Below are 26,415 nucleotides of genomic sequence, written 5' to 3' on the forward strand. Positions count from 1 at the left end.
AATAACATTGTCCACGTTCACATCCTGATATCTGTGAGGCTGTTGACTAAACTGTTGTTGATGCCACATCTTTTGTCGCTTGTGTGCCACTGTTCACTTTATCTGCACGCCTACTTTTGAAGCATCTTAATGAGAGAGCTTATGAAGTTGAGTGAGACCTTCAATGATGAACCATAATTTGTTTTGTTTAATACACTGGTACTTTCATTTTGTACTTTTCTGTGAGTTATAAATGATCTTGATTTTTATGTATTTTGTCATTACTTTCATACTTTTTATGTTAGCCTTAGTGTTTTTCTTATTTGCAATGTATGGGATGGTTGATTGAGGAAGGCCCCCCCGCCCCCGGCCCCGTGGTGGAATTGGTGATCAGTCCCTTTTAGAATTCTTTCTATATTCCAGACAATCTATTATCAGATATCTGATTTGCAAATATTTTCTCTTATACCCTAGATTGTGTTTTCACTCTACTGAGTGTGCTTTAATGAATAATAGTTTACGATTTTTTAAAAAATTTATTTTATTTATTTATTTTTGGCTGCATTGGGTGTTCGTTGCTGCATGTGGGATTTCTCTAGTTGTGGTGAGCAGGGGCTACTCTTCATTGCGATGCATGGGCTTCTCACTGTGGTGGTTTCTCTTGTGGAGCATGGCCTTTTGGTGCACGGGCTTCAGTAATTGTGGCATGTAGGCTGTAGAGTGCAGACTCAGTAGTTGTGGCGCACGGGCTTAGTTGCTCTGTGGCATGTGGGATCTTCCTGGACCAGGGCTCGAACCTGTGTCCCCTGCATTGGCAGGCGGATTCTTCACCACTGTGCCATCTGGGAAGCCCCATAGTTAACAATTTTGATGTAGTTCAGTTTATCTGTTTTTACTTTGTGGCCTCTGCTTTTGGTGTTATATCTGACAAATCATTGGTGGATCCAGTGTCAAGAGACTTTCCTGTATGTTTATGTCTAGGAGTTTTATGCATTTGGGTCTTAGGATTAGGTCTTTCATCCATTTTGAGTTAATTTTGTATGTAGTGTAAGATAATGGTCCAACTAAATTCTTTTGTATGTGAATATTCAGTTTTCTCAACACCTTTTGTGGAAAACACTGCCGTTCCCCTATATAGTGATCTTGAGGCCATTGTGGAACATCATTAGACTATATATACAAGAGATTTTCTCTGTCGGCTCTGTTGTGTTCCACTGGTCTCTGGAAACTTTGGAATAAGTTTTGAAATGAAGTGTGAGACCGCCGATTTTGTTCTTTTCAAGCTTGTTGTCGCTATTGTCTCTTGAGATTCCGTATGAATAGTAGCATGGATTTATCTATTTCTTCAAAAACGCTATTGGGATTTCACTAAGGATTGTTTTGAATCTGTTGATCACTTTGGATAGTATTGGCATCTTGACAGTATTGACTTCCAATTCATGAACTTGGGACATCTTTGCATTTATTATGTCTTTTCTAATATTTTTCAGCAGTCTTTTTAGTTTATAATGTATAAATCTTTCCCTTCCTATATAACTTTATGCCTAAGTACTGTATTTTTTTGATTCTCTTCTAAATGGAGTGGTTTTCTGAGCTTCTTTTTTGATTGTTCATTGTCAGTATTTAGAAACTCAATTAATTTTTAAACTTTTTTTTCATTTTTAAAAATCAATTAATTAATTAATTAATTAATTTTTGGCTGCGTTGGGTCTTTGTTGCTGCACCCAGGCTTTCTCTAGTTGCTGGGAGTGGGAGAACTCTTCCTTGCGGTGCTCGGGCTTCTCATTGCGGTGGCTTCTCTTGTTGTAGAGCATGAGCTCTAGGCATGCGGGCTTCAGTAGTTGTGGTGCACGGGCTTAGTAGTTGTGGCTCATGGGCTCTAGAGCACAGACTCAGTAGTTGTGACACACGGGCTTAGTTGCTGTACAGCAGGTGGGATCTTCCCAGACCAGGGCTTGAACCTGTGTCCCCTGCATTGGCAGGCAGATTCTCAACCACTGCATCACCAGGGAAGTCCCGAAACTCAGTTGACTTTTGCACGTTGATTTTTTTACTTTTTTTTCTGGCAGCACAGCTAGGCATGTGGGATCTTAGTTCCCAGACCTGGGATGGAACCCTTGCCCTGTGCAGTGGAAGTGCGGAGTCTTAACCACTGCACCGCCAGGGAAGTCCCTGCAGGTTGATTTTATATCTTGTAATTTTGGGGGAATTCTTTCATTTTTTCTAGCAGGGTTTTCATTTTGCAGAATCTTCAGAGTTTTCTACATAATTAGATCATGTCAGTTGTCAACAGATAATTTTGCTTCCTTTTGCTGTTGGGATACCTATTGTCTCTTTTCATGCCTATGTGTTCTTGCTAGAACTTCCAGGTATATGGAAATATCGAGAGCCTGTATCCTTGTCTTGTTCGTGATCGTAGAGGAAAAGCTTTCATTCTTTCACCATTGCGTCTGATGAGAGCTCTGAGGAACTGCTCCGCTGAAGCATGGTTTTCAGCATAGTTTTGTACCTTTTCCTGGCAAAGAACATGCATAAGACATCATGATATTGAATCCAAGTTCATGTGCCTGTTGTTCAGTGAAGGCAAACAAACAGAAACGTTGGAGTTTGGAGCAATGAAAGGCTTATTATCCGAGGTGGCACCAACCAGGAAGATAGGAGACCCAGGCTTGACTCAAATCCATCTTGATGGCTGGCCAGGGTGTAAGATTTTTAAAGGCAAAAGGAAGGAGGGGAGTGCCTGTGATCCCAGGTTTCCTGTAAGATCTCAGCTGTAGACTTTTGGGCACCACATTGTGACTTCCTTTGTGATTATTCTGTACGTGCCTGCAAAACAAGCTCTTAAATCACCATCTTGGGATTCCTTAACTTCTTTCTAGGAGAGAGCAAAGGCATTAGTTGAGATATTTTACTATTTACTTAGAGCCAATGTTAACAGGTTAAGAATTTCATTTCTCAATTCACCCTACAGGTGTCATCAATTTTTAAATCTTTTTGGGGCCAGCTGGATGAAGCTGCAGTTAGGGGTCGTAAATCAAGGTATCGGTTTAAGCTACCCATCATGGGAAAGATTATGCCGGACTTGCTTTTCCTTTGCTTCTGCGTTCCCTCACTCTTCTAATAGTAACGGCTTGAATCTGCTCTTTCGGTCTCTGGTAAAGTCTAGGAGACTAAGCCTTTTTCCATGAACAAGAAACGGGGACACGGAAAGGCTGGCAGGGCCCCACAGGGTCTTCCTCAGTCTCAATCCCCCCCACCCTTTTTGATACCCTCAGTCTTAAGGGGAGCAGGTGTGGGACAAGAAAGGGAATAAAATATTCTATAAAGAGGTTAATCAAACTCGGCAGGGGAACTGAAATGTAGGGGGACTCGGTTTCAAAATCATGATCTGGGGCTTCCCTGGTGGCGCAGTGGTTGAGAATCTGCCTGCTAATGCAGGGGACACGGGTTCGAGCCCTGGTCTGGGAAGATCCCACATGCCGCGGAGCAACTAGGCCCGTGAGCCACAACTACTGAGCCTGCGCGTCTGGAGCCTGTGCTCCGCAACAAGAGAGGCCGCTATAGTGAGAGGCCCGTGCACCGCGATGAAGAGTGGCCCCCGCTTGCCACAACTAGAGAAAGCCTTCGCACAGAAACGAAGACCCAACACAGCCAAAAATAAATAAATTAATTCATCAATTAAAAAAAAAAAAAATCATGATCTCCTTTCTACTCGACTGTACTGTTGATTCGATTTCTTTGTATCTGCATGTGTGTGTACAGAAGAAATGCATCCATCTCCTTTTGAGTCGCCTTTTCCTGATTTTTTCTTCTGGTTTCTGCTAACAAAATTCTTGCACAGTCTCCTGGAATATTATGTATGTATTTCTCCAAAATAAGCATGACCGTGGAACTTATGGAGTATACAGTTGGATACATTACATAGCAAATAGTGTAATAGATGTAATCCTACTTTCTCCCTACAATCTCTTTTTAAATCTCTTTTTAAATCTCTTTTGTTTCTGTCCCATACCCATAGTATAATTTCTATAGTTAAAAATCGGACAGTATTATGAAAATTGCTGAACCAGTTATTATTACTATTATTTTATTCATTTATTTATTTTTTTGGCTGTGCCGTGCAGCACGCAAGATCTTAGTTCCTCGACCAGGGATCAAACCAATGCCCCCTGCATTGGGAGTGCAGAGTCTTACCCACTGCACCTCCCGGGAAGTCCCTCTTTTCTTTTAAGGTCACTATTTTAGTTCCCCTCGTACAGTTATATTCACACAGATGTGCAGTCACCAGCTGTGCTCCCACATATGCATATATCCTGCATGCCACTCAGACCCTTTTTGTCCTGACCTTTCCTCACACGTACCTTGACGTAGATGGGAGGCACTGTTTGTTTTTTAAATCTACTATCTTATTATTTTCATTCTATTTCTCCTACCTTTTCTATGGTCTGTTTTTTTCTTTGATTTGTTTATTTATTTCTGGCTGCATCGGGTCGTAGTTGCAGCCTGCGGGCTCTTTGTTGTGGTGCACAGGCTTCTCTGTAGTGGTGGCACGTGGGCTCCAGAGCGCACGAGCTAAGTAAGTAGTTGGGGTGCACAGGCTTAGTTGCCCTGTGGCATGTGGGATCTTAGTTCTCTGACCGGGGATTGAACCCGCATCCCCTGCATTAGGAGGCGGATTCTTAACCACTGGACCACCAGGGAAGTCCCCGAAAACAATGTTATTTCCTAGCATATTTAACTTGTTTTCCTGATAGCCCCAATTTCCACAGCGCTTTTTCACTCATCCCTCCACGTTCCACATCACTCATACTGTAAAATGACCCCTCTTCATCCATTGAACAACTATCCCAGTACACGACCTAAACCACTATGTGCAGCCTTGACTCAGAAAGTTTCCAGGAGAGATGGCTGAATAACGTTATTGGTTACATGGCTCACTTCTTTTGCATCTCCCTTGAGGTTTTCTTATTAAACTCCTGATTTTGTTGCAGTATTTTATATTCTGTACTGCCTGGGTGGGCGGTCATTCTTTTTTTATATATGTATAAATTTATTTATTTATTTATTTTTGGCTGCATTGGGTCTTCGTTGCTGTGCACGGGCTTTCTCTAGTTGTGGCGAGCGGGGGCTACTCTTCGTTGCAGTGTGTGGGCTTCTCATTGCAGTGGCTTCTCTTGTGGTGGAGCACGGGCTCTAGGCGTGTGGGCTTCAGTAGTTGTGGCACGTGGGCTCAGTAGTTGTGGCTCACGGGCTCTAGAGCACAGGCTCAGTAGTTGTGGCGCATGGGCTTAGTTGCTCCGCGGCATGTGGTATCTTCCTGGACCAGGGATTGAAGCCCTGTCCCCTGCATTGGCAGGTGGATTCTTAACCACTTTGCCACCAGGGAAGCCCCAGGGCGGTCATTCTTAAGAGTATGTTGTCTCAGTCTGCAGGTCCAGGTTCACATTTTGATTCTGTGTCCGTCGGGGTCACGTACATAGAGCTATGCGTCTACTGCTCTGATTTGAAAAATCATGTTAATTTACCTCCAGCCATTTGAAACAAATTAGTGCTGTTAGATGGCTTAGAATATTGCATGGTGTATAGTAAAGACTTAAAAGTTACTTTTGTATAAAAAGATAGTATTAACATTGTTGCAGGGTTTTTTTCCTTTTGTTTTTTAGTATTTTATTTATTTATTTATTTATTTGGTTGCACCAGGTCTTAGTTGCAGCAGGCGTGTTCCTTAGCTGCAGCTCGCTGGCTCCTTAGTTGTGGCTTATGAACTCTTAGTTGTGGCATGCAAGTGCAATCTAGTTCCCTGACCAGGGATTGAACCCAGGTCCCCTGCATTGGGAGCACAAAGTCTTAACCACTGTGCTACCAGGGAAGTCCCGTCACAGGTTTTTAATTTCCCTTTATTATATTTTGTATGCTTTTCTTTTGCAATTTTTCTGAACATTTTGTCTGACCATGGTTTAAAAATTTACAAAGTGCTCACTCTTCATTACGTATATTTGGAGCCAATAACTTAGATAATTTAAGGGTACTGCACATGTAGGGATTGCTCTAAATATTGCCTGTTTGATACCTGGAGAATCTTTTATGTATTCATTCTTTTGTTTTTTTAAAATTAATACTTTTACTTTTTTTTTTTTAAGTATTTATTTATTTATTTATGGCTGTGTTGGGTCTTCGTTTCTGTGCAAAGGCTTTCTCTAGTTGTGGTAAGCAGGGGCCACTCTTCATCGCGGTGCGCGGGCCTTTCACTATCGCGGCCTCTCTTGTTGCAGAGCACAGGCTCCAGATGCGCAGGCACAGTAATTGTGGCTCACGGGCCCAGCTGATCCGCGGCACGTGGGATCTTCCCAGACCAGGGCTCGAACCCGTGTCCCCTGCATTGGCAGGCAGACTCCCAACCACTGCACCACCAGGGAAGCCCCTGTATTCATTCTTAATTGTGATTTCCAGATGATGGTTGTTTGGTGTGTATTCTGCAATACAACTGACCTGCACTACTTGTTAATGTTGTAAAATGCCTTTTATTTATGGGTACATAGTTTTATAGCATCTATTTAGAAAAATATTTTGTTTTCTTAAAAATTGTTTTATCAAATCTTTATTTTCTCTATCATATATTAATTTTTCAATCCTAAACAGCCAATTAATTAGATTATTTATTAGGTAAGCTTGTTTGGATTATTTAGTATTACAGTATATTGTCTGTTTTTTAGCATTTATGTATGTACAGTAAGTATGCAGAATTTATGATATTATATTTTTTCCTCTCAATTATGAGACAGTGGTATGTTTAATGTTAATTGGTATGTGCTTTGGGTTCGTGGTGGAAAAATACCCTTTCTTCGATAGCTGATGTCCAGTGTGAGTGTTTTTGACGTAGGGTTTGTGAAACAAGGCTACCTTAAAATTAGATTGAATTTTATGTTATTACTCTTTCTTTAGTAGAGAATTCTATTCCTTCAGTGTTTCTAAAAATTTTAAGATCATTGTTGGGAAGTTACATAACTCTGTTTGGTGTATTACTTTTGGTGTAATATATATTCAACATGAAGCATTTATTTATGGACTAATGAATAGGATAACCATGGTTCTTTATATCTTGTAGATCTCTCTCCTATACATGTGATCAAGCAGTTACAACCAAAAATGAGCAGCCATATAGGAGAAGTATTCCAAACAGTGCTGCTGGGAAGGCCTGAAAGTCATGAAATCAAACATTTTTACCTCAGGGAAATGCATGAAAATATTTATGACTTTGAGTCTCAGCAGAGAGGTGATGAAAGAAATTATAAAGAAATGCCTATAACTCATAACAAAAATCTCACTGATGGAAGACATTGCCATTGTAGACGGGATGCACGAATCAAGCCCATTGGAAACAGGCTTGGATTAAACTTTCAGGATGAACTCCATCTAATGAGAAGTGAAGGGGAAATTTATGAATTTAATCAAGCTGACAAGAAAATCAACAGTAGTGCCTCATTTTCACCACTTCACATAATTCCTCCTAGTGTTCAAACCAGTATTTCTAATACAAATGAGAATGATTTTATGCATCCCTCAGTACTGACACAAGACAAGAAAGCCCACAGCAAAAGATGTTACAAGTGTAATGAGTGTAACGAAACCTTCCTTAACAGCTCAAACCTCACTAGACATCAGGGAATCCACACAGGAGCAAAAGTGTATAAACGTGATATATGTGGTAAAATCTTCGGTCAAAATTCACACCTTGTGGGTCATGGGGAAAGTCATGCTGTAGAGAAATGTTACAAGTGTAATGAGTGTGGCAAAATCTTTAGTCGTGGCTTATACCTCACTCAACATCAAATAATCCACACAGGAGAGAAACCATATAAATGTGACGTATGTGGCAAAGTCTTCAGTCGAAATTCAGTCCTTGCAAATCATCAGAGAATTCATACTGAAGAGAAACCGTACAGATGTAATGAATGTGGAAAAACCTTTAATCACCGTTCAAACCTCATTAGACATCAGAAAATTCATACAGGAAAGAAGTTATATGAATGTGATACATGTAGCAAAGTCTTCAGTCAAAATTCAAACCTTGCAGTTCATCGGAGGGTTCATACTGGGGAGAAACCTTATAAATGTAATGCGTGTGGCAAGGTTTTTAGTCTATATGCAACCCTTGCAAGCCATCAGAGAGTTCATACTGGAGAGAAACCTTACAGATGTAATGAGTGTGGAAAAACCTTTAATTACCGCTCAAACCTCATTAGACATCAGAAAATTCATACAGGAAAGAAGTTATACTGACTTTCTCCCTCTACCTCTTCAGAACAATTCCTCAGAGCTATCTGAGACACTGTCTCCTAGATTATAGCCCTCATTTTGCCCCAAATAAAATAACTCACAACTCTTGGATTGTGCATTTTTTTCAGTCGACAGTCTCATAAAAAGAAAATTATATTTTCTGTTTTTATTTTTTTTTTGCTTTCTCTTTTAGTGATATCTATATGATGATGGATGCTTACTAAACTTATTGATAACTATTTCAATATATGAAAGTCAGCACATTATGCTGTACACCTTTAACTCATACAGTGATGTATATCAAATACATCTCAGTAAAACTGGGGGAAAACGTTTTAAGAGGCAAATAAAACACTTTGGGGAAAAGAAGAAACAATGAACAATGCAATTTAGAACAATTTTTCAGAGTGTATTTCTCTTTTTAAAGCAATGGTTAGCGACGGAAATTATCACATGGCTCAGTCTTCTAGTCTCAAGGCTCTGGGATTTGTCTCTGAGTCTCTGGAACCGACACGTGTTGTCATTCAGCCTGGCTGAATGAGGAACAGAAAGGAAAAACTGTTTTGTAGGGTGTCAGCATGAATACCCCAATCTACCCAGGGAGCATTTCATACTTCTCATTCTAGTTTGTAATATAGAGGCAAGTTCAGCTCTTCTTTCCTTGAACTGCCTAAATTGATTCTTTTTTTAAAGAACCAATTTTATTTATTTATTTTTGGTTGTGTTGGGTCTTCGTTGCTGCGCACCGGCTTTCTCTAGTTGCGTCGAGTGGGAGGTACTCTAAATTGCGGCGCACAGGCCTCTCATCACGACGGCTTCTCTTGTGGAGTGTGGGCTCTAGGTGCATAGGTTCAGTAGTTGTGGCATGTGGGCTCAGTAGTTGTGGCTCGTGGGCTGTAGAGCGCAGGCTCAGTAGTTGTGGTGCACAGGCTTAGTTGCTCCGCGGCATGTGGGATCTTCCCAGACCAGGGATCAAACCCGTGTCCCCTGCATTGGCAGGTGGATTCTTAACCACTGCGCCACCAGGGAAGTCCCCTAAATTGATTCTAATTGCAGGAAATGTTCCCAGATGGAACTAGCCCCTCACAACAACCACTTGGGTAGAAGGGGTGTAATCTGGAGGGCAGAGAGGGAGCAGAGATGGGGGAAGAAAGAGGCAGAAATACTTAGAGATGTAGGGCAATCAAGAAGGCTGGAGAGAAAGAGGAACAAGGGGGAACAGGTTGCAGAGTGGGGCAGGCCAGGTGTGAGGGAAGAAATGGAGAGGAGGGCAGGAATGGCAAGAGAGCAGAGGGGAAGAGAATGAGAGACAAAAAGAGTTAAAATAGGGAGAAAGATAAACGGAATGAAGTGGAAACACAGAAGTACAGGTAGAGGGGAGAAACTAGATCCAGATGGGTAGTGAGTTCTTTGGATGTGGATGATTAATTTGGGATGTATGTTTTGGGGCTAGAATATAGTATATTTAAAATTTGCTCAAATTATACAGATGAGGAGAATTGCAAAACTCCTGTCTACAAGGCTTTTGCATTTTGTAAATATTTGTATATTTAATGTGCCTGAGGTGATTCCAGTCCGGATGCATCACTGAGCATCATGACTCTGGGTCCCCCCGTTCCTGAGGGCTGAGATCTGGGCTGAGGCTGAGGGGCTCTGCTCTGCGTGGGGATGGATCAGGGCTGGTCTGTGACTTGAAGGGGATTGCTGGGTACAGCTGAATAAATAAATTTATAAATATAAATTTATATAAATAAATATTTATATAAATAAAATTATTTTTAAATAATGAGTTAATTTCCACAATTTGGGAATTTTCTGTTTTCCTTCTGCTGTTTTAGTTTTATTTCACTGTGATTGGAGAACATACTTTTTATGATCTCAATCTCTTAACATTGTTAAGATCTGTTTTTTGGCCTAACATGTGGTCTGTCATGGAGAATGTTCCATGTGTGTTTCAGGAGCATGTTTTTGCTGCTCTTGGGTGGAGTGATCTGTATGTGTCTGTTATGTCTACTTGGTCTATAGTGTTGTTTAAGTCCTCTGTTTCCTTATTGATCTTCTCTTTGGTTCCATCCATGAGTAAACCTGGGCCATTGAAGTCTCCCATGCTGTTTCTGTCTTCATTGCTGTTAACGTTTGCTTCCTTTTTCTTGGAGATCTAATGTTATATGTGTATATATTTTTTCTTCTATCTTTTTGTTAAATTGACCCTTTTATCATTATATAACGTTCCTTGTGTTCATTTTTTTCTGATATTATGTAGTCACCACTGCTCTCTTTTTAGGATGGACTGTCTTTTCCATCCTTTTGCTTTTCGCCTTTCCATGTCCTTCGATTTGTGAATGTTCAGCTTTTAACTCTCTCACAGGCTGTTTCTGTGTCTCTCGCTCTCTGTTTTCCTCCTGTTACTTTCTTTAGTGGTCCCTGCTCAGGCACCCTGTACAATGGTGAAAGGCAGGAGCCTTGGCCAGCCCCCTTCCTTCCACTGTAACTTCAGAGGGAATTCATCGAGGGTTTCCTTCTCGTCATGATGTTTGGTTAAAATGTATTTTTTTTAATAACAATATGTCTTTCCAATATACTTTTTTCATGATTTTTAATTCTCCATGTTCATAACTTTATTATTGTGGTAATATTTTTCATAATCTGTGAAAATAGTGTATAATACTATTAACTTTTCTCATTGTGAATCTATGTTTTATTATTAGAAAAAACAGAGAAACGCTTTGGCTGTTTTTAATGCCTGTGTATGTAAATTTTAATGGATAAAATTGTATTTATATTTTTGAATATAGTTATTGAGATTGGAGTGAAAATATTTTGTTTTTTTCATGATTGTACCATTTTTCTTTTTTTAGGCTATTATAGAATCATGTTGACAAACTAAATTCAGTACAGTTGATACATTTTCATTGTCTGAAAGATGCTGAAATACGTGTGAATAAAACGATGGTTAATAAAATTGAAAATCTGTCAAGAAACAATTCCTCTCATTTCAGTCTTTTAGTGTGGACATGTGTGTGCATAAGTTCATGGATGTGCAAGTCAACCATGTAATATATCTTTTTTTAAAATTAATTTATGGCTGTGTTGGGTCTTCATTGCTGTGCACGGGCTTTCTCTAGTTGCGGCGAGCAGGGGCTACTCTTCATTGCAGTGCATGGGCTTCTCATTGCGGTGGCTTCTCTTGTTGCGGAGCACGGGGTCTAGGCGCATGGGCTTCAGTAGTTGTGGCTTGTGGGCTGTAGAGCACAGGCTCAGTAGTTGTGGCACAGGGGCTTAGCTGCTCCGTGGCATGTGGGATCTTCCCGGACCAGGATTCGAACCTGTGTCCCCTGCATTGGCTGGCGGATTCTTAAGCTCTGCACTACCTGGGAAGACCCTAAACCATGTTATATACCTTTCATAGTCTAATTTATATCTTTGAATTTATATCTTCGAATTTATATCTTTATTTAAATCCTCTGTGTCTCCCAGAGTCTGCTAATACCTGAGATGGGTGGATATAGGACTCAACACCCTAAGGTGTTTAGGACCCTAAGGTCCTAAAATCACAACTTAGTCTGCCTGTGTCAGGAGTGTTGGTTGTCACAGCAGAGGTTTGGGTGGAGCCAGGAGCAGTGTAGCCTGTGCCGGGGGATCAGGGAGCAAGGAGGGTGGAAGCGCAGCCCAGCCAGGAAGGTATGGGGGGATGGGGGATGACGTGGGGACAGAGGAAGGGGTGACACCTGGCGGGGTCTGAGGGGCCGTGGCTGTCACAGCTCAGGGCAGGGTTGCTCCTGAACATCTACGCGGCACCCACGGCACAGCCGAGGTCGAGAGGCTGTGGTGTGAAGAGTCCCCAGCCTGTCTCGAGTACCGCTGAGTTCACAGCAGGGTCCAGCACTCCACTGTGGGTTCATTTTCAGTGCCCTTAACAAGGTTGGATCCAGCACTTCCTGAGCTTGAGTGAGTCAATTAGGCAGAATTGACCTTGGAATCAGAGTGAGGTAAAATTAGCCTAGTGACTCCTCACCAGGGTAGATTCTAGGGATGCCCTTGAGTTTAGGTGGTGCCCTTCCAATAGCCTCACTGGCGGCATTTTTAGTAGGAGGAGGTGGCAAAATCCCTCTTAGAAGACCATGCTTATTTCTGGTGGTTTTGTTTTCTGAAACAATACTCTTCAGTGCCACTTTGAAACAGCATCCTTTCAAAGTAGTGTTGGGGGGGGCATGCCCTCTTCGGCACACACTCAGCCTGCTGTCTTTGGAATCACCCCCTCTTCCCGCCCGCCAGCTTCCTGTCTCTGCACTGTTGATGACGGTCAGCCTGAGCCGAGCCCTCCCGTCTCCATGGAGCCCCTTGTGACTGGGTCAGTTCCGGGTTCCGGGCTCCCGGGAGACAGTGGCGGAGGCGGAGCTATTGCGCCATTTCTTCTCGAGACAGCGGTGATGGTGGTGGTGTGATAGTGGGACAGTGGTGATAGTGGTCATGTTACCAAAACGCAAGTCCCTGTGCCTGACGCACAGTGAGGCCGAACAATATCAAAACGCTGGGGTTTGGAACAGAGAAAGGTTTGGTGCAGGGCCATGCAAGGAGATGGGTGGCTCATGCCTTAAAAACCCCAAACTCCCTGAAAGCTTCCAGCAAAGCCCTCTTATAGGAACAGTGAGGGAGGGGTGTGGTTAGTTGTTGCAGACTTCTTGGTGGCAGATCCTTTGTACCTGAGGTCAGGTCATGGGCAGGTAAAGATGTTCCTGTAAACCTCCACCAAACAAATGTTACTCTCTGTCCTGACAAGAAAGGGGAAGGTGCCAAGGCACAACTTTCACCCTCCGAGGTCCAGGCCTGGCTAAGAGAAGGGGGTCCCTGCAGGGGGGCCAGTTACCCTGCCCCAGAGCATTCATCCAGAACCAGGTTTGGGGCCTACCGCCAGTGCCCAGGCCTGGCGGAAGATGATGATCTCAGTTGGCAGCTCCCTCAGGGCCAGGCACCCAGGACCCAACTGGCCCGCTGGCTCCTCTGGCCGCCCAACGGCAAGGGGCCAGGTCCCGCAGACTGCCACTGCCATTAGGTCGCAGAGGCGGGGAGAGGGTCACCGCTGCCTCAGGGCCCGGGCAGTGGGCGGCCTTGGCGAGGGCTCTGGAGCCCTGCAAGACACACCCCCAGCCTGTTCCCTCGGCCTCCCAGCTCCCCTGCCGGCCCAAGGAGAAGCGGAGGGGAGAAGGCCGGGATCCCTCTCTTACTTCACTCTCCGCCTGACCACCACCACTCTGCGGACATTTGGCTGAATGGGTCCACTAAATGTCACTCATTGACAGTTGGTCGCTTGAGGGAGGGGCTCACGGTGGCGCCGACCAATGGCTGAATGGGAGCTCTGAGGCCACTCCAACCATCCCTTCAGTGGTCTCCTGGTAACCGTTGCCTGGTAACGGGGGTGGGGGGCACAGCGTGCGCCAAGGGCCCTGTGCTAAGGGCTGCCCACTGCTGTGCTCTATTACAGTGTGATCACCTCCAGGTCTCCACCTGCACTGCTCTGCGTTTCCATTTCATTCTGTTTATCCGTCTCCCTATTGCTTTCTATGTCTCTGTCTTTCTGTTCCCCTCTACTCTCCTGCTGTTTCTCCCCTCCTATTTTCTCACTCCTGTCCCGCCCCACTCTGCACCTTGTGTCCCCTATTGATGCTCTTTCTCCCCGACCTTTCTGATGACCTACATCTCTATGCATTTCTGCCTCTTTCTTCCCCCATCTCTGCTCCCTCTCTGCCCTCTGGTTACACCCCTTCTGTCCCTGTTATTCTCCCTGCCCACTCTCCAGCGCCCCCTGGTGGCTGTGCTTCCTTCCTGCTCTCTCTCTCTGCTCTAGTAGTCAATATTTTTCCTCTCCTTCTCTCCCAGCACCATGATGCTCTGAAGGCCATGGTTCCACCTTTTATCCTCTCCCGGACTCTCTGTGTGAAATGCCTCACCATTGTTACCACTCTCCTACCACTGATCCAGAGCCCCTCTGCCTTTGTTGCTCTCCAATCCCTGGAGATCCGGCTTTTTAATTTACCTCTCTATTTTATTCACCTGCTACCTTCCAGGCTTAATCACTTTCACTTTACTATTTACAAGTCCCTCTATGTTCCCATTGGTTCTCCCTCATTCTTTATCCTCCTTAGTTTTTCTATTTCTTTCAGTCGCTCTCTGTGTCTGCTTCTCCTGATCCCCCTCGTCCCTGTATTTACGAGGATGGCGACTGAATAAGACGCCCGCATACTGGAAGAGACCGTTTGGAACTCAGAACCGAAGAACACTGTGTGTCACAAGGCTGGCCCAGGTCACCTCCCCCTACACGGGGTCAGAGGAAGGGCTGACCAGGAAGGGGAGGCCTGCGGAGCAGAAAGACCGGTCTAAGATGCGAGGACAGAGGGGCTGGGAGGGAGAGGGGTGGGTTCTCCAGAATCCCAGGACCGGGGAGAGGACGCCGCCTCCCCTGGAGCGGGGGACCGGCGCTGCCCTCCAGGGGCCTAGGGGGCGAGGCTGGGGGGCGCGCATCCACCTCGCGGAAGAGGACGTTACGTGGGGGCGGGCGGAGGTAGTAAAGGGTTTCAAGAAGGAAAATGTAGCGAAAGGCGGTTTGTATGTGTACCGGAAGCGGAAAAGGCAAGGGCTTCGGTACTGGCCTCAGAGAAATTTAAAACCCAAAGGGAAACGGTCCGCGATCCGTAATACTGACGTCTGGATTTACATGAGGAGGAGGAGCGGGAGTGCGAATTAAAAGACCACAGTGACTTCAGAACCCTGAGGATGGAGTAAACGGACCGCGAAGCACAGATTTAAACTAGAAAAGAGAAACTTACACTCTGCAGTGTGACCTTCGTTGCATTTCATTTCCGGGACCGTAGAGAAGTGCGCATGCGCTTGGTGAAGAGACGGGGCGGCCGGGGCGGGGCCTGGGCGGAGAGCTAGCGACGAGGTTGAGGGGCGGAGAGGGGAACCCGGGTTTGGGAAGGGAACGCGGGGGGTGGGGCGGGGACGGGGAAGGGGGCGGGCCCGGAAGGTGCTTCTCCGTGCTTGACGGGTTTATCTTAAGTTGCAGTCTGTAACAGTTTTAAGGTAAAGCTTACGTTTGTGGGGGCCAGTTATGTCGGAGACCAAGATGTATTCTCTAAACAAGTTGAAAACGGCTTAAATAGAATCTATTTTTGCCAACAGGTTGCTCTCATGTCCTGTTAATGAGGCCAAAGATATTAAGGTTTCTGGAAATGCAGGCCTCCCAGAGTGGTTGACATGCGGCAGTGGTTGGCTCCAGGAAGATTTTGTGAAATTAGAATTAATTTAAGCAGTTTAAGGAAACAAGAACTGAACTTGTCTCTGTATTACACACTAGAAGGAGAAATACAGAACTCTCCCTGGGTTGAATGGTCTATTTCATACTGACACCCTGCAGAATACCTTCTCCGTTTCTAGTCCCCTTTCACACCAGAGGCCAAATTCAACAATCTGCTCAGTTCCAGAGACTCAGGGACAACACCTGGGGTCTGAGACTGTCGGACTAAAGCAAGTGATAATTTAGGTCACTAACCATTGGCTTAAAAAGAGCAAAACGTTTTTAAAAATTGTTATGTATTGACACTTTCCTGGTGGTTCAGTGGTTGAGACTTTGCACTCCCAATTCTAGGGGCCATGGGTTCGATCCCTCGTCAGGGAACTAAGATCCCCACATGCCGCAAAGTGTGGCCTAAAGAAAGAAAGAAATAATTGTTATAAATTGTATTGCCCTTTCTTTTTGCTAACGTGTTTTAATTATTTGCCGTTTTAGCCTAAATTTTTTTTTTTTTTTTGGCCGCACCAGGCCAAAAAAAAAGTTTAATTTTTTTAAATTAGCATCCATCGTTTCATATAGATAAAGTAAAAGGAGGAAGGGCAATAAGAGAAAACATTTTTTTTCTTTTGGTGAGAACTGCCTTATTTCATAAAATGCTTATCCAGTCCCACACTTGTGCTGAATTACCTTCAAATATCTTTGAGAAAAACTTGTTTACATCGTAATATATTTAAGTCAATAACTAAATATAATGCAATTTCAAATTCCCTTTATGTTCATTATGAGAGTAATTAGAAATTTACCTTTGATTTTTAAACTGTAATGTATATTAGCTCTTTATGTTCTATTGCTGAAAGTTCTGTCAAGGGTGGATAACAGAGCCTGTAAAATATATAGTATTCAGAAGACATTGGTATTTATTTTCATCTAAGGAATAATTAACTTTGCCATATTTCTAAGAGCATTGAGTGGGGAGGTCCATATTCTCTTTAATATGAACCCTAAAGAAAGTAAAACTAGATTATCAACTATGCAATAACTTCATTTCTGCCCTCAATATTTCTATGGCAATATGTGTCATTAAACATTTACTACAGGGGCTTCCCTGGTGGCGCAGTGGTTAAGAATCCGCCTGCCAATGCAGCGGACATGGGTTCGAGCGCTGATCCGCAAGGATCCCACACGCCACAGAGCAACTAAGCTCCTGCGCCACAACTACTGAGCCCACGCACCTAGAGCCCGGTGCTCCACAAGAGAAGCCGCACCGCGACCAAGAGTAGCCCCCGCTCTCCGCAACTAGAGAAATGTCCACGCACAGCAATGAAGACCCAACGCAGCCAAAAATTAAAAAATAAATAATAAAAACGTTTACTAGAAATTATGTTTTCCTACATCCCTCAGGTGGAAGATTTTGTCCATAGAGAAATGGCAATCAATTGTTTACAATTGATGTTTACATAGGGCTATTAGCATATTTAAAATGTTTTCAGACAAAATGAGCAGAATGTCCTGGTGTAACACAACATGCAAACAACATCACATTTTTTAAAGATGCAGTGACTGGAATAAATTTTAGGATGTCTATTGGATAGATAATTCTGTATTATGCAACATTTGAAATTAGCCGTGTTGGCAAAAAAGACGTTTCAGTGTGGACTTCCATGATTCTGGTCAAGGATGAGTCAATGGTGGAACATTTCATTAAACACAGAACAATAGAGAAGCTGATTATCAGGCAAAGTAATGGATCCATTTTTTTAATGAGGAATTCTATTGCTTACATAATTATCAAGGCAGCCAAATTAGCATATTTACAAGAAAAAAAGGAAATTTCCTAAATCACAGGAAGATTTTGACACAGTTCTCCCTGTTTTATCGTTATGAAACTGATACAAATTATTAAGGATTCAAAAATGTGAAAAACACAAGGATATAGTATGACGTGTCCTTAAAAATTAAAGAATATACATTTCTGAGTCCGGGTGGAAGGACCGAAATATTTACCACTCTCAAACTTAGTTAAGGATAAATTTTACCAGAAGGGATTATTACCAGGAATTCCCTGGCCTTCCTGTTGTTAGGACTACACGCTTCCACTGCAGGAAGCACGGTTTGATCTTTAGTGCAGGAACTAAGATCCCACAAGGTGCGCTGCACGGCCAAAAAAAAAAAAAAAAGATTCTTACCATACAGAGAATGTTGCAACCACAAAATTTGTAAAGCCTCAAAAGTCAGACAAAAAAAGAGCTTTTCTTTTATACCCAGGGGTAAACAAGGTAGGAAAACTCCCATATGGAGGAGTGGATGAGTACATGGCAGGAGCCTCAGTTTCTCAGATGATATTTTATGCTGAAGTCACTTACTCTTGGGTGCAGATATTCTGGCAGCAAGGTTGCTCTGAATTACAAAGCTCAAAAGTGGTCCAAAAATTAAGGCATTTGGGAGAGGAGAAAAGCTTAAAAATTTTTTGATTAAATCATCTTAACAAGCATTGTGTCCACTTATCTAAGGACCAACAAATCAGTAATCGTAGATAAGGCAATGGATGGGAATTTGGAGGATTCCTTTCTTGCTGTTTCCAGAGTAAACAAGGGGGCTATCATACATCTTACTGAAATTAAGGAGGAAGTGTAGTTCTTAGCTCATAAGCTGTTACTGTCCGCAGAAAAGGAGTTCTTTTACCTTTGCTATTTTCCAGAGTTCCAGGATTGAAGTAAAGTCTAACATTGTCACCACATAATGTGACATCAAGCAAAATTCAAAAAATACCCATGTTACATTTGGATAATGGAATATTAGAAAATTTAAACTAATAATGATAATAACAAACATACCCAAGAACCTCAGCGTTTATACCTTTGAATGGCATTGAAGGACCCTGCATGCTCCTTGTGCCTGTGTTGTGTCTATTCCTGTCACATGCAAGAGGAATTAGGTCTCTTAGTTTTAATTTGTATTTGTCCTTACAACACACACATAGAAAATGCAGCAAGTGTGACCTTAAAGTTGGCCAAAAGACAATTTCAGTTGATTGAAAAAAGTAGATGCCCCTAGGCTTAATTTCATTCATATTTATGAAATAGCAAGTCACCTCCTGATTGTAACAGATCAACAAATTAAATATAAAGAACCAAAGACTTAATATGTGTTTAAAAAAAATTTTTTTTACACTGATGTTATAAAGCAATGCTTTTGACTTAAACTGTCAGATTCCCCTTGACCTACACTCCCTGGACCAGAGTTGGTCTCTGCCTCCTGGGTTTTAGGGGAATAGAAATGGAAATGATGTTCTTACACCTTTAGTATGAAGACTGCTCAGTCAGCACGAGCAGAGTTTTTGCATTTCACCTTTCAATTTCCATTCCCTACAAAGACAACTTAACTGAATGAGCCTGTTCTGGGTGTAGTCAGCACCCACACTGACCCTCCACCTAGAACCCTAGACACCCTGCATCCCACGGCTGAGCTGCAGTCATCTGACTCCCAGTGTACCTGTCTCCACCCACTCATGCCCCGGTGTCTTTCTTAGTCTATCATGTCTTTGCAGTGAATCATAAATCTTTACTTCTTGCCCTCTGCTTTCTTTTTTTTTTTGGAACCCGGGCCGCAGTGGAAGCCTGGAGTCTTAACCACTGGACCACCAGGGAAGTCCCCCAAATTTTTCATTTGAACAGTTCTTGTTTCAAGCTAAGAAGGAAAACAAACAAACAAAACAAAACAAAACCGTGTTCAATATGTGGCCGAAAATGACAGCTCTAAGCATTTTCCTTGATTGTTTCAAACATTACTTTGAAATAAGCAGGAAGGAGCCGTACTCCTCAGGACACCACAGAGACTCCAAGAGGTCCAGAAGGCAATGATCCAGTTCAGTTAGGCAGAAGGAAGCCCCCAGGTGCAGAGCAGAGGGAAGCCCGGTGCTGCCCCCAGAACCTTCCTTTTTCCTGACCAAACCTCCATATCAGCCCTGAATTCACCCCTACTCGTTCCCTGCTCCCCTGCCATGGTCCTGTCCTCCCTCCTCACTGTATGTTGCTTCAGGGTCAGAAACACTCCCAGGTTTCTGCAGACCCGAAAACGATCTATTTATATTTTTTAATCACAGAGCCTAATCAGTAACTGCCTACAGGCTTACCCCTCTGCCCCAGCTAGTGATTGTTTTACTCTTTAGATCGGAACAGCTCCACTATGATAGTTTCCTTGGTAACCCATGAACCAAGCTCAGGTCAATTCCCCCACCAACTGGTAACCTACCTCTTCCCCTCCAATAGTGAAGACTGCTGCCCTGTTCTGCCTGCCTGCTTTCTGCTATACATGGTGGGGTGTCATTTCAGGACCTTGCTTCTGACATGTAAGTTCCCCTGTCCAACAAACCACTGATGTGTCTGTGACTGTCTCCGGGCTCTTTCTTAGGTCTTGAGGTTGTGCAATTACAAGGCTTGCAGGCCTTCGGGATGCAGCCCAACAGGCCTCCTGGGTGAATGGGGAATAGAAACTGAAATGCTGTTACTGTTTCTGAATAGAAACAGAAATGCATGTCAGTATGAAACTGTCCATTCTACTCAGGGAGAGTTTTGCATTTCACATTCTCATTTGTAATCCCTATACAAACAACTCTGTTTTTTGTTTTCTTAAACCAACTAAACTAATTCTCTTTTTTAAAAATTGAAAGTATATTTGATTTACAATGTTACATTAGTTTCAGGTATATAGCACAATGATTCAGTTATCTATATATATATTCTTTTTGAGATTCTTTTCCCTTATAGTTTATTACAAAATACTGAGAATAGTTCACCATGCTATACGGTGGGTGCTTGTTGGTTTTCTATTTTATAATAATTGTAATTGCAGGAAATGTTCCTGGGTCCAATCTCTGCCACGTCAGGCTCTCACCAAGATCCCAGTTTCTAGATCACTTAATTGCTTCAGCCTCACCAGCAGGACTTGCCTGTAACCTGCTGGCAATAATAGGTTTTGACATAAACCATGTTCAACTTGTCCTGAATGAAACATCTCAGTTTCTGGGAATTCCCTGGCGGTTCAGTGGTTAATACTCCATGCTTTCATTGCTGAGGTCCTGGGTTCGCTCCTGGTTTGATCCCTGGTTGGGGAACTAAGATCCCGGAAGCCACGTGTGCAGCAGAAAAAACAAAAAACATCTCAGTTTCTGACAGAAGTGTCCTACATGATGTAAGCTTTTACCTTAAAACTATTAGAGACAGTGTTAATGTTACAGGGAAAATCTTGGCGGATGTGTAGACAACAGACACAACCAAGCCAAAGCAAGCAAGAAGGAATGATTTGGTTTTTTATTTTTTTGGCCACGCCGCATGGTTTGCAGGAGCTTAGTTCCCTGAGTGGGGATCCATCCTGGGCCCCCACCAGTGAAAGCCTGGAATCCCAACCACTGGACCACCATGGAATTCACAGGAAGGACTTATTACTTACAGCAAGCAAGGAGAACACTGGGGATCTTTTCCAAAGCAGTGTCTCCCCAACACCGAAAGTGGGAAACCTTTTTTTGGGTAGGGGGCTGTGCCGCGCAGCATATGGGATTTTTTAAAAAATTTATTTAATTTATTTACTTATTTTTGGCTGCATTGGGTCTTCACTGCTGCACGTGGGCTTTCTCTAGTTGCAGTGAGCAGGGGCTACTCTTCGTTGTGGTACACGGTCTTCTCACTGCTGTGCCTTCTCTTGGCTCTAGGTGCGCGGGCTTCAGTAGTTGTGGCTCGCAGGCTCTAGAGCACAGGCTCAGTAGTTGTGGCACACGGGCTTAGTTGCTCCGCGGCATGTGGGATCTTCCCGGACCAGGGCTCGAACCCGTGTCCCCTACATTGGCAGGCAGATTCTTAACCACTGCGCCACCAGGTAAGCCCCATACGGGATCTTTGTTCCCCAGCCAGGGATCAAATCCTTGACCCCGCAGTGTAAGCGTGTTGTCTCAACCAACTGACCACCAGAGAGGTTAAAGGGGAAGTTTTAAGCTAAGGGTACATGCATATCCATGAAGGGGCTTGGGCTTTGAACAGCGTCCAAGCTTTAGCTGATTGGTCAAGAGGGTCAGAAAAGGTCAACATCAACATCCCTTAGGTTCCAGTTGACCTGGTGGTTGAGTGCTTCAGGCTAATCTTTACTACTGAAACAGAACTGGGAGTCTTTACAACTGATATGTTATCTTTGCTATTGTTACTTCTCTTGCCTGATAGCGGACTACTTTTCTGCGTTCCTTTATTCCCTTAAAGATCTTTAATTCCTCAGACCTGTTCAAGGGCAAGCATCGTGGCCAGGCTTAGATCACGAAATGGCTAAGGCAAAAATGGTTTCTTATATATCAAGAAATCCATGCCTGGTTCTCTTTCTACTGGGACCCCCTACCCTGTCTGGTTACATTACCAGACCAGGTTCCTTTGTCCAATACTCAGCAAGATGTGAAGGTTTGCAGCAGAGAAAGCTTTATTCATGAGGCAGCCAAGCTACGTGATGGGAGAAGAAACATCAAATCTGCCTCCCTGACTGCAAGACCCTCTGGTATTTAAGGATAAAGAAAGAAGGTGGCCTGGGACACGGGAAAAGTGGTTGGAGATAAGAAAAATGTGAGGTAATCCTTGTTCTGCACCAGCTCAGCTTAGCTACAGGTTTCTGCATGGAACTCATGTTCAGAAAATGGCTCTTAGCTTGTTCAGAAGGTGGAGTTTTTGGCCCTCTGATGTCAAAATGTCACAGAGCAGACACTCGCAGATGCGCAGGTGGAGGGTCAGTGGTTCTAACTAGTTGTAACCAGCTCGGCATGAAACTGGACACAGCTGATTCCAAGTTTCTAAAAAACAACTTGGACAAACATCTTTAGCTAAATGACACTTGCAGGATGTGCAAGCTTTCCTACAAATAACTGAAGTGGGCTTGATCCTCAAAAGCAGGTTACAGTTTTATTATTTAGCAAGTTAAATAGATCTAACTGGTGACTACCTTTGGTTTCAACAGTAAATCAAAATAAGCAGGAGACAAAGCGGCTACACAGAGTTCAAAAGACACATGTTTCTAAATCCCTAAGAGTAGCTTTACAGGTAAGGCTGGGGTGGGGGAGGGGATGCAGAGGCCCCGCCTCCTGCCCCGCCCACTAGGGGGGGTCTCCTGCTGGCCTCGGCGCTCTCCTCGCCCCGCCTCCTCGCGTAAGCGCCTTTCGCAGTCCCCGCCCTCAGGCGGCTCCTTCTAAGCATTCTGCGCCTGCGCAGTGGTCTACGAACCGGAAAGCGGCGGGCTGAGCCGGGGTTACCACGGAGAGCTGAAGTCACTCTTTGGTGCGTGATTTCTTTTTTCTAGTGTACCGGCGCTTCGGGGTTCCCCCATACATCCTCACAGTGTGGGACTCACTACGGAATTTAAAATATTCGCTCCCGCCCTTCCATCCTAAGTAAATTCAAGGTGGGGGTCGTTAGTTGAAATCCCTGAGGCCGCTCCGTGCCCTTGGGTTTTACCTCCACGCGGACGCCGCCTTTCGCGCCGTTTTCCTGCTTGAAACCTTTTACTACCTCCGTCCTTGCCATGTAAAGTCCTCATCCACGGGGTGGATTCCCTCCACCCTAGCCTCGCCCTCTCGGCCCCTGGAGGGCAGCGCCGGCCGCCCCGCTCCCGGACAGGCCGCGTCCTCTCCCCGGTCCTGGGGTTCTGCAGAGCCCGCCCCTCTCCGGAGACCCCCTCCCTCCCTCCCAGCGCCTCTGTCCTCGCGTCTCCTCAGGCCGGTCCTTCTGCTTCTCTGGTCTCCCCTTCGTAGTCAGCCTTTCCCCTCACCCGGCGTCGATTGCGGGGGGGCGGGGTAACCTGTGCCAGAGGTGTGACACCCAGTGTTGTCGTTCCCCAATTTCACGCCGTTGGAAAATATGCACTTCCGTAGGGGGGCATCTCATTCAGTCGCCAGCCCAGTAAATACGTGGACGAGGGGATTAGGAGAAGCAGAGACAGAGAAGGACTGAGAAAGCGAAAATCTGAGGAGAAAGGAATAAGGGAGAACCGATGAGAACGTAGACGACGGCTGAGCATCTTGCAAAAAGACAGTAAAAATAAATTTAGCCCTGAAAGTCCTAGTTTTTTTAATATAAATTTATTTATTTTATTTATTTATTTTTGGCTGCATTGGGTCTTTGTTGCTGCACGCGGGCTTTCTCTAGTTGCAGCGAGCAGGGGCTACTTTTTTTTTTTTTTTTTTTCTTTTTCTGAACGAACTTTTTTTTTTTTTTTTTAATTTATTTTTGGTTGTGTTGGGTTTTCGTTTCTGTACGAGGGCTTTCTCTAGTTGCGGCAAGCGGGGGCCACTCTTCATCGCGGTGCGCGGGCCTCTCCCTGCCGCGGCCTCTCCCGTTGCGGAGCACAGGCTCCAGACGCGCAGGCTCAGTAGTTGTGGCTCATGGGCTTAGTTGCTCCGCGGCATGTGGGATCTTCCCAGACCAGGGTTCGAACCCGTGTCCCCTGCATGGGCAGGCGGTTTCTTAACCACTGCGCCACCAGGGAAGCCCATGAAAGTCGTTGTTTTATAAAACAAAGAAGTAATTGAAAGAAGATCCGCAGGGATTGGAGAGCAACGTTGGGACGGGGGCGTGGCTCAGCTGTGGGAGGGAGGGTAACAATGGTGGGGCGCTTCACACAGAAAGTGGGGGCGGGGGGATAAAATGTTTGGAACCTTGGCCTTCAGAGCAACATGGTGCTGGGAGAGAAAGAGGAAAACTAGTGATTGGAGGAGCAGAGGAAGAGAAAGAGCCGGAAGGAAGCACAGCCGACTGCGGGTGCCTGAGTGGGGACAAAGGGAGCACGACAAGGACAGAAGAGGTGTATCCCAGAAGTCAGATCTGGAGCCGAGATGGGGGAAGAAAGGGGCAGCAATAAATAGAGATTCAGGTTAATCAGGAAGGTTGAGGGGAAAAACCCATCAGAGGGGAAACAAGTTGCAGAGTGGTCACGAAATGGGTGAGTTTTGCAATACGAGGGCGGGAACAGCAGTAGAGTAGAGGGGTACAAAATAGAGAAAGAAATAGGGAGGTAAGTGAATGGAATGGAATGGAAACACACTAGTTAGGTAGTGGGGGAAACTGGGTCCAGATGGATGGTGAGTTTAAAACAAATTTAAATGAAGATTGCAAAACTGTCTATAAGGTTTGGGCATTTAGTAATTTATATCAGAAGATAAAATCTTTTTGCAATTCCTGTTTAGCCTGGGGGCAGTGACTTGAATCAGATAGTTCCCTTTTCCTGGCATCTGGTAGAGGTTGGAGGGAGACGAGAAGTAGAGCAAGAAAGGCGTGAGTGTCGCCACCTGGGGCCTCTTTAAAAGAACATTAAAAGTGTTTTTTTTCTGTGTGTGTGTGTGTGTGCTGGATTTACTTTTTCTTTCCTGTTTGTCTTCATTGAATTATTTAGGGCTTGAAATAAGTCTTATATTCAATTTCTACTTTCTTATAAATAATTATTAACTTCTGAAATAAGCTGTGGTGGCCTTCTATAATTAACTCATGTCATTGTTTTCTAAATATGATATATTGTCAATTATTTAAAGCGTCGAGGCCAGAATTTTTATTTTTTTAATCTATTTTTTACATTTATTTATTTATTTATTTTTATTTTTGGCTGCCTCCGGTCTTAGTTGCGGCACGCAGGCTCTTGGTTTTGGCGCGTGGGCTTCTCTCTAGTTCTGGCGCGAGGGCTCCAGAGCACGTTGGCTTAGTTGCCCCGCGGTATGTGGGATCTTAGTTCCCCAACTAGGGATCGAACCCGAGTCCCCTGCATTAGCAGTCTGACTCTCAACCACTGGACCACCAGGGAAGTCCCAAGGCCAGAATTTTTAGATTAAAAATAATTCACAGGGAGTTCCCTGGTGGTCCAATGATTAGGACTCAGTGCTTTCACTGCCGTGGCCTGGGTTCAATACCTGGTCGGGGAACTAAGATCCTGCAAGCTGTGGCCAAAAAATAAAAAAAATAAATAAATAAAAAGTAATTCACAAATTAATTCCCGTTAAAATTTTTTTGAGCTTTATTCGATATGTGTGAGCTTCCATCTGGTAAAAGTTCTTTGGTAACTAGTAAATAATTTTAGACTATATTGAGGAGTACTTGGCAAAGATGTCAATGATCTTTTATATTAACATTCAAATCCTAGTTTTAGCCTTATATTCTGTTTTCTTCCTTTTTCTTTGAACTGTTAAAATTGTGAGCTGTAAACGATATGAAGATGTTTCCCTCAGGTCTCTCTTGACTGTTCTTTTCAAGTGATGAAGGATGGGCTGTATTGACTTGGAATCTTCTTCCAACAGAAGAAGTTTGCACAGAGCTTATTTCTAGGCTGACCCCTTCATGTTTTCTGCTCCAGCAGCTATGCTTTTGCAATTCTGTATTTTAAAAATTATTTTATGTTTTATTATTTATTCATTTATTTATTGGCCGTGCCTCGTGGCACGCGGGATCATAGTTCCCCAACCAGGGATCGAACCCGTGCCCCCTGCACTGGGAGCGTGGAGTCTTAACCACTGGACTGCCAGGGAAGTTCCTTAAAATTTTTATTTTTTAAAAATTTTATTGATGTACAGTTCATTTACAAAGTTGTAATTTCTGCTGTACAGCAAAGTGATTCAGTTATACATATATATATATTCTTTTTCATATTCTTTTCCATTATGGTTTACCACAGGATATTGAATATAGCTCCTTGTGCTATACAGTAGGACCTTGTTGTTTATCCATCCGATACATAATAGTTTGCCTCTGCTAGTCCGAAACTCCCAATCCATCCCTCCCTCTACTCCTCCTCCCCCTTGGCAACCTCGAGTCTCTTCTCTATGTCGGTGAGTCTGTTTTCATTTTGTAGATATGTTGATGCGT

At 43.9% G+C, this 26,415-nt stretch overlaps 1 protein-coding gene across 4 annotated transcripts in view; it reads left to right on the plus strand.

Moving 5' to 3' along the window:
• Positions 1-26,415, plus strand: part of LOC309616851 (zinc finger protein 836-like) — a gene marked incomplete at its 3' end in the record, with an annotated part of 476,825 nt that overhangs the window by 338,414 nt on the left and 111,996 nt on the right. The window contains exon 4 of one of the 4 annotated variants that reach the window (XM_082368095.1): positions 7,085-11,225. The exons of 2 other annotated variants lie outside the window; for them this stretch is intronic. In XM_082368095.1, the coding sequence (XP_082224221.1) occupies positions 7,085-8,259 (1,175 nt within the window). Of the gene's footprint in view, positions 1-7,084; positions 11,226-19,308; positions 22,849-26,415 lie in introns of those variants that run through there. One more of the 4 variants, XM_082368087.1, reaches the window with a different exon arrangement.

The sequence above is a fragment of the Balaenoptera borealis genome, assembly GCF_965194805.1.
Source record: "Balaenoptera borealis genome assembly, chromosome: 19".
Classification (NCBI taxonomy): Eukaryota; Metazoa; Chordata; class Mammalia; order Artiodactyla; family Balaenopteridae; genus Balaenoptera; species Balaenoptera borealis.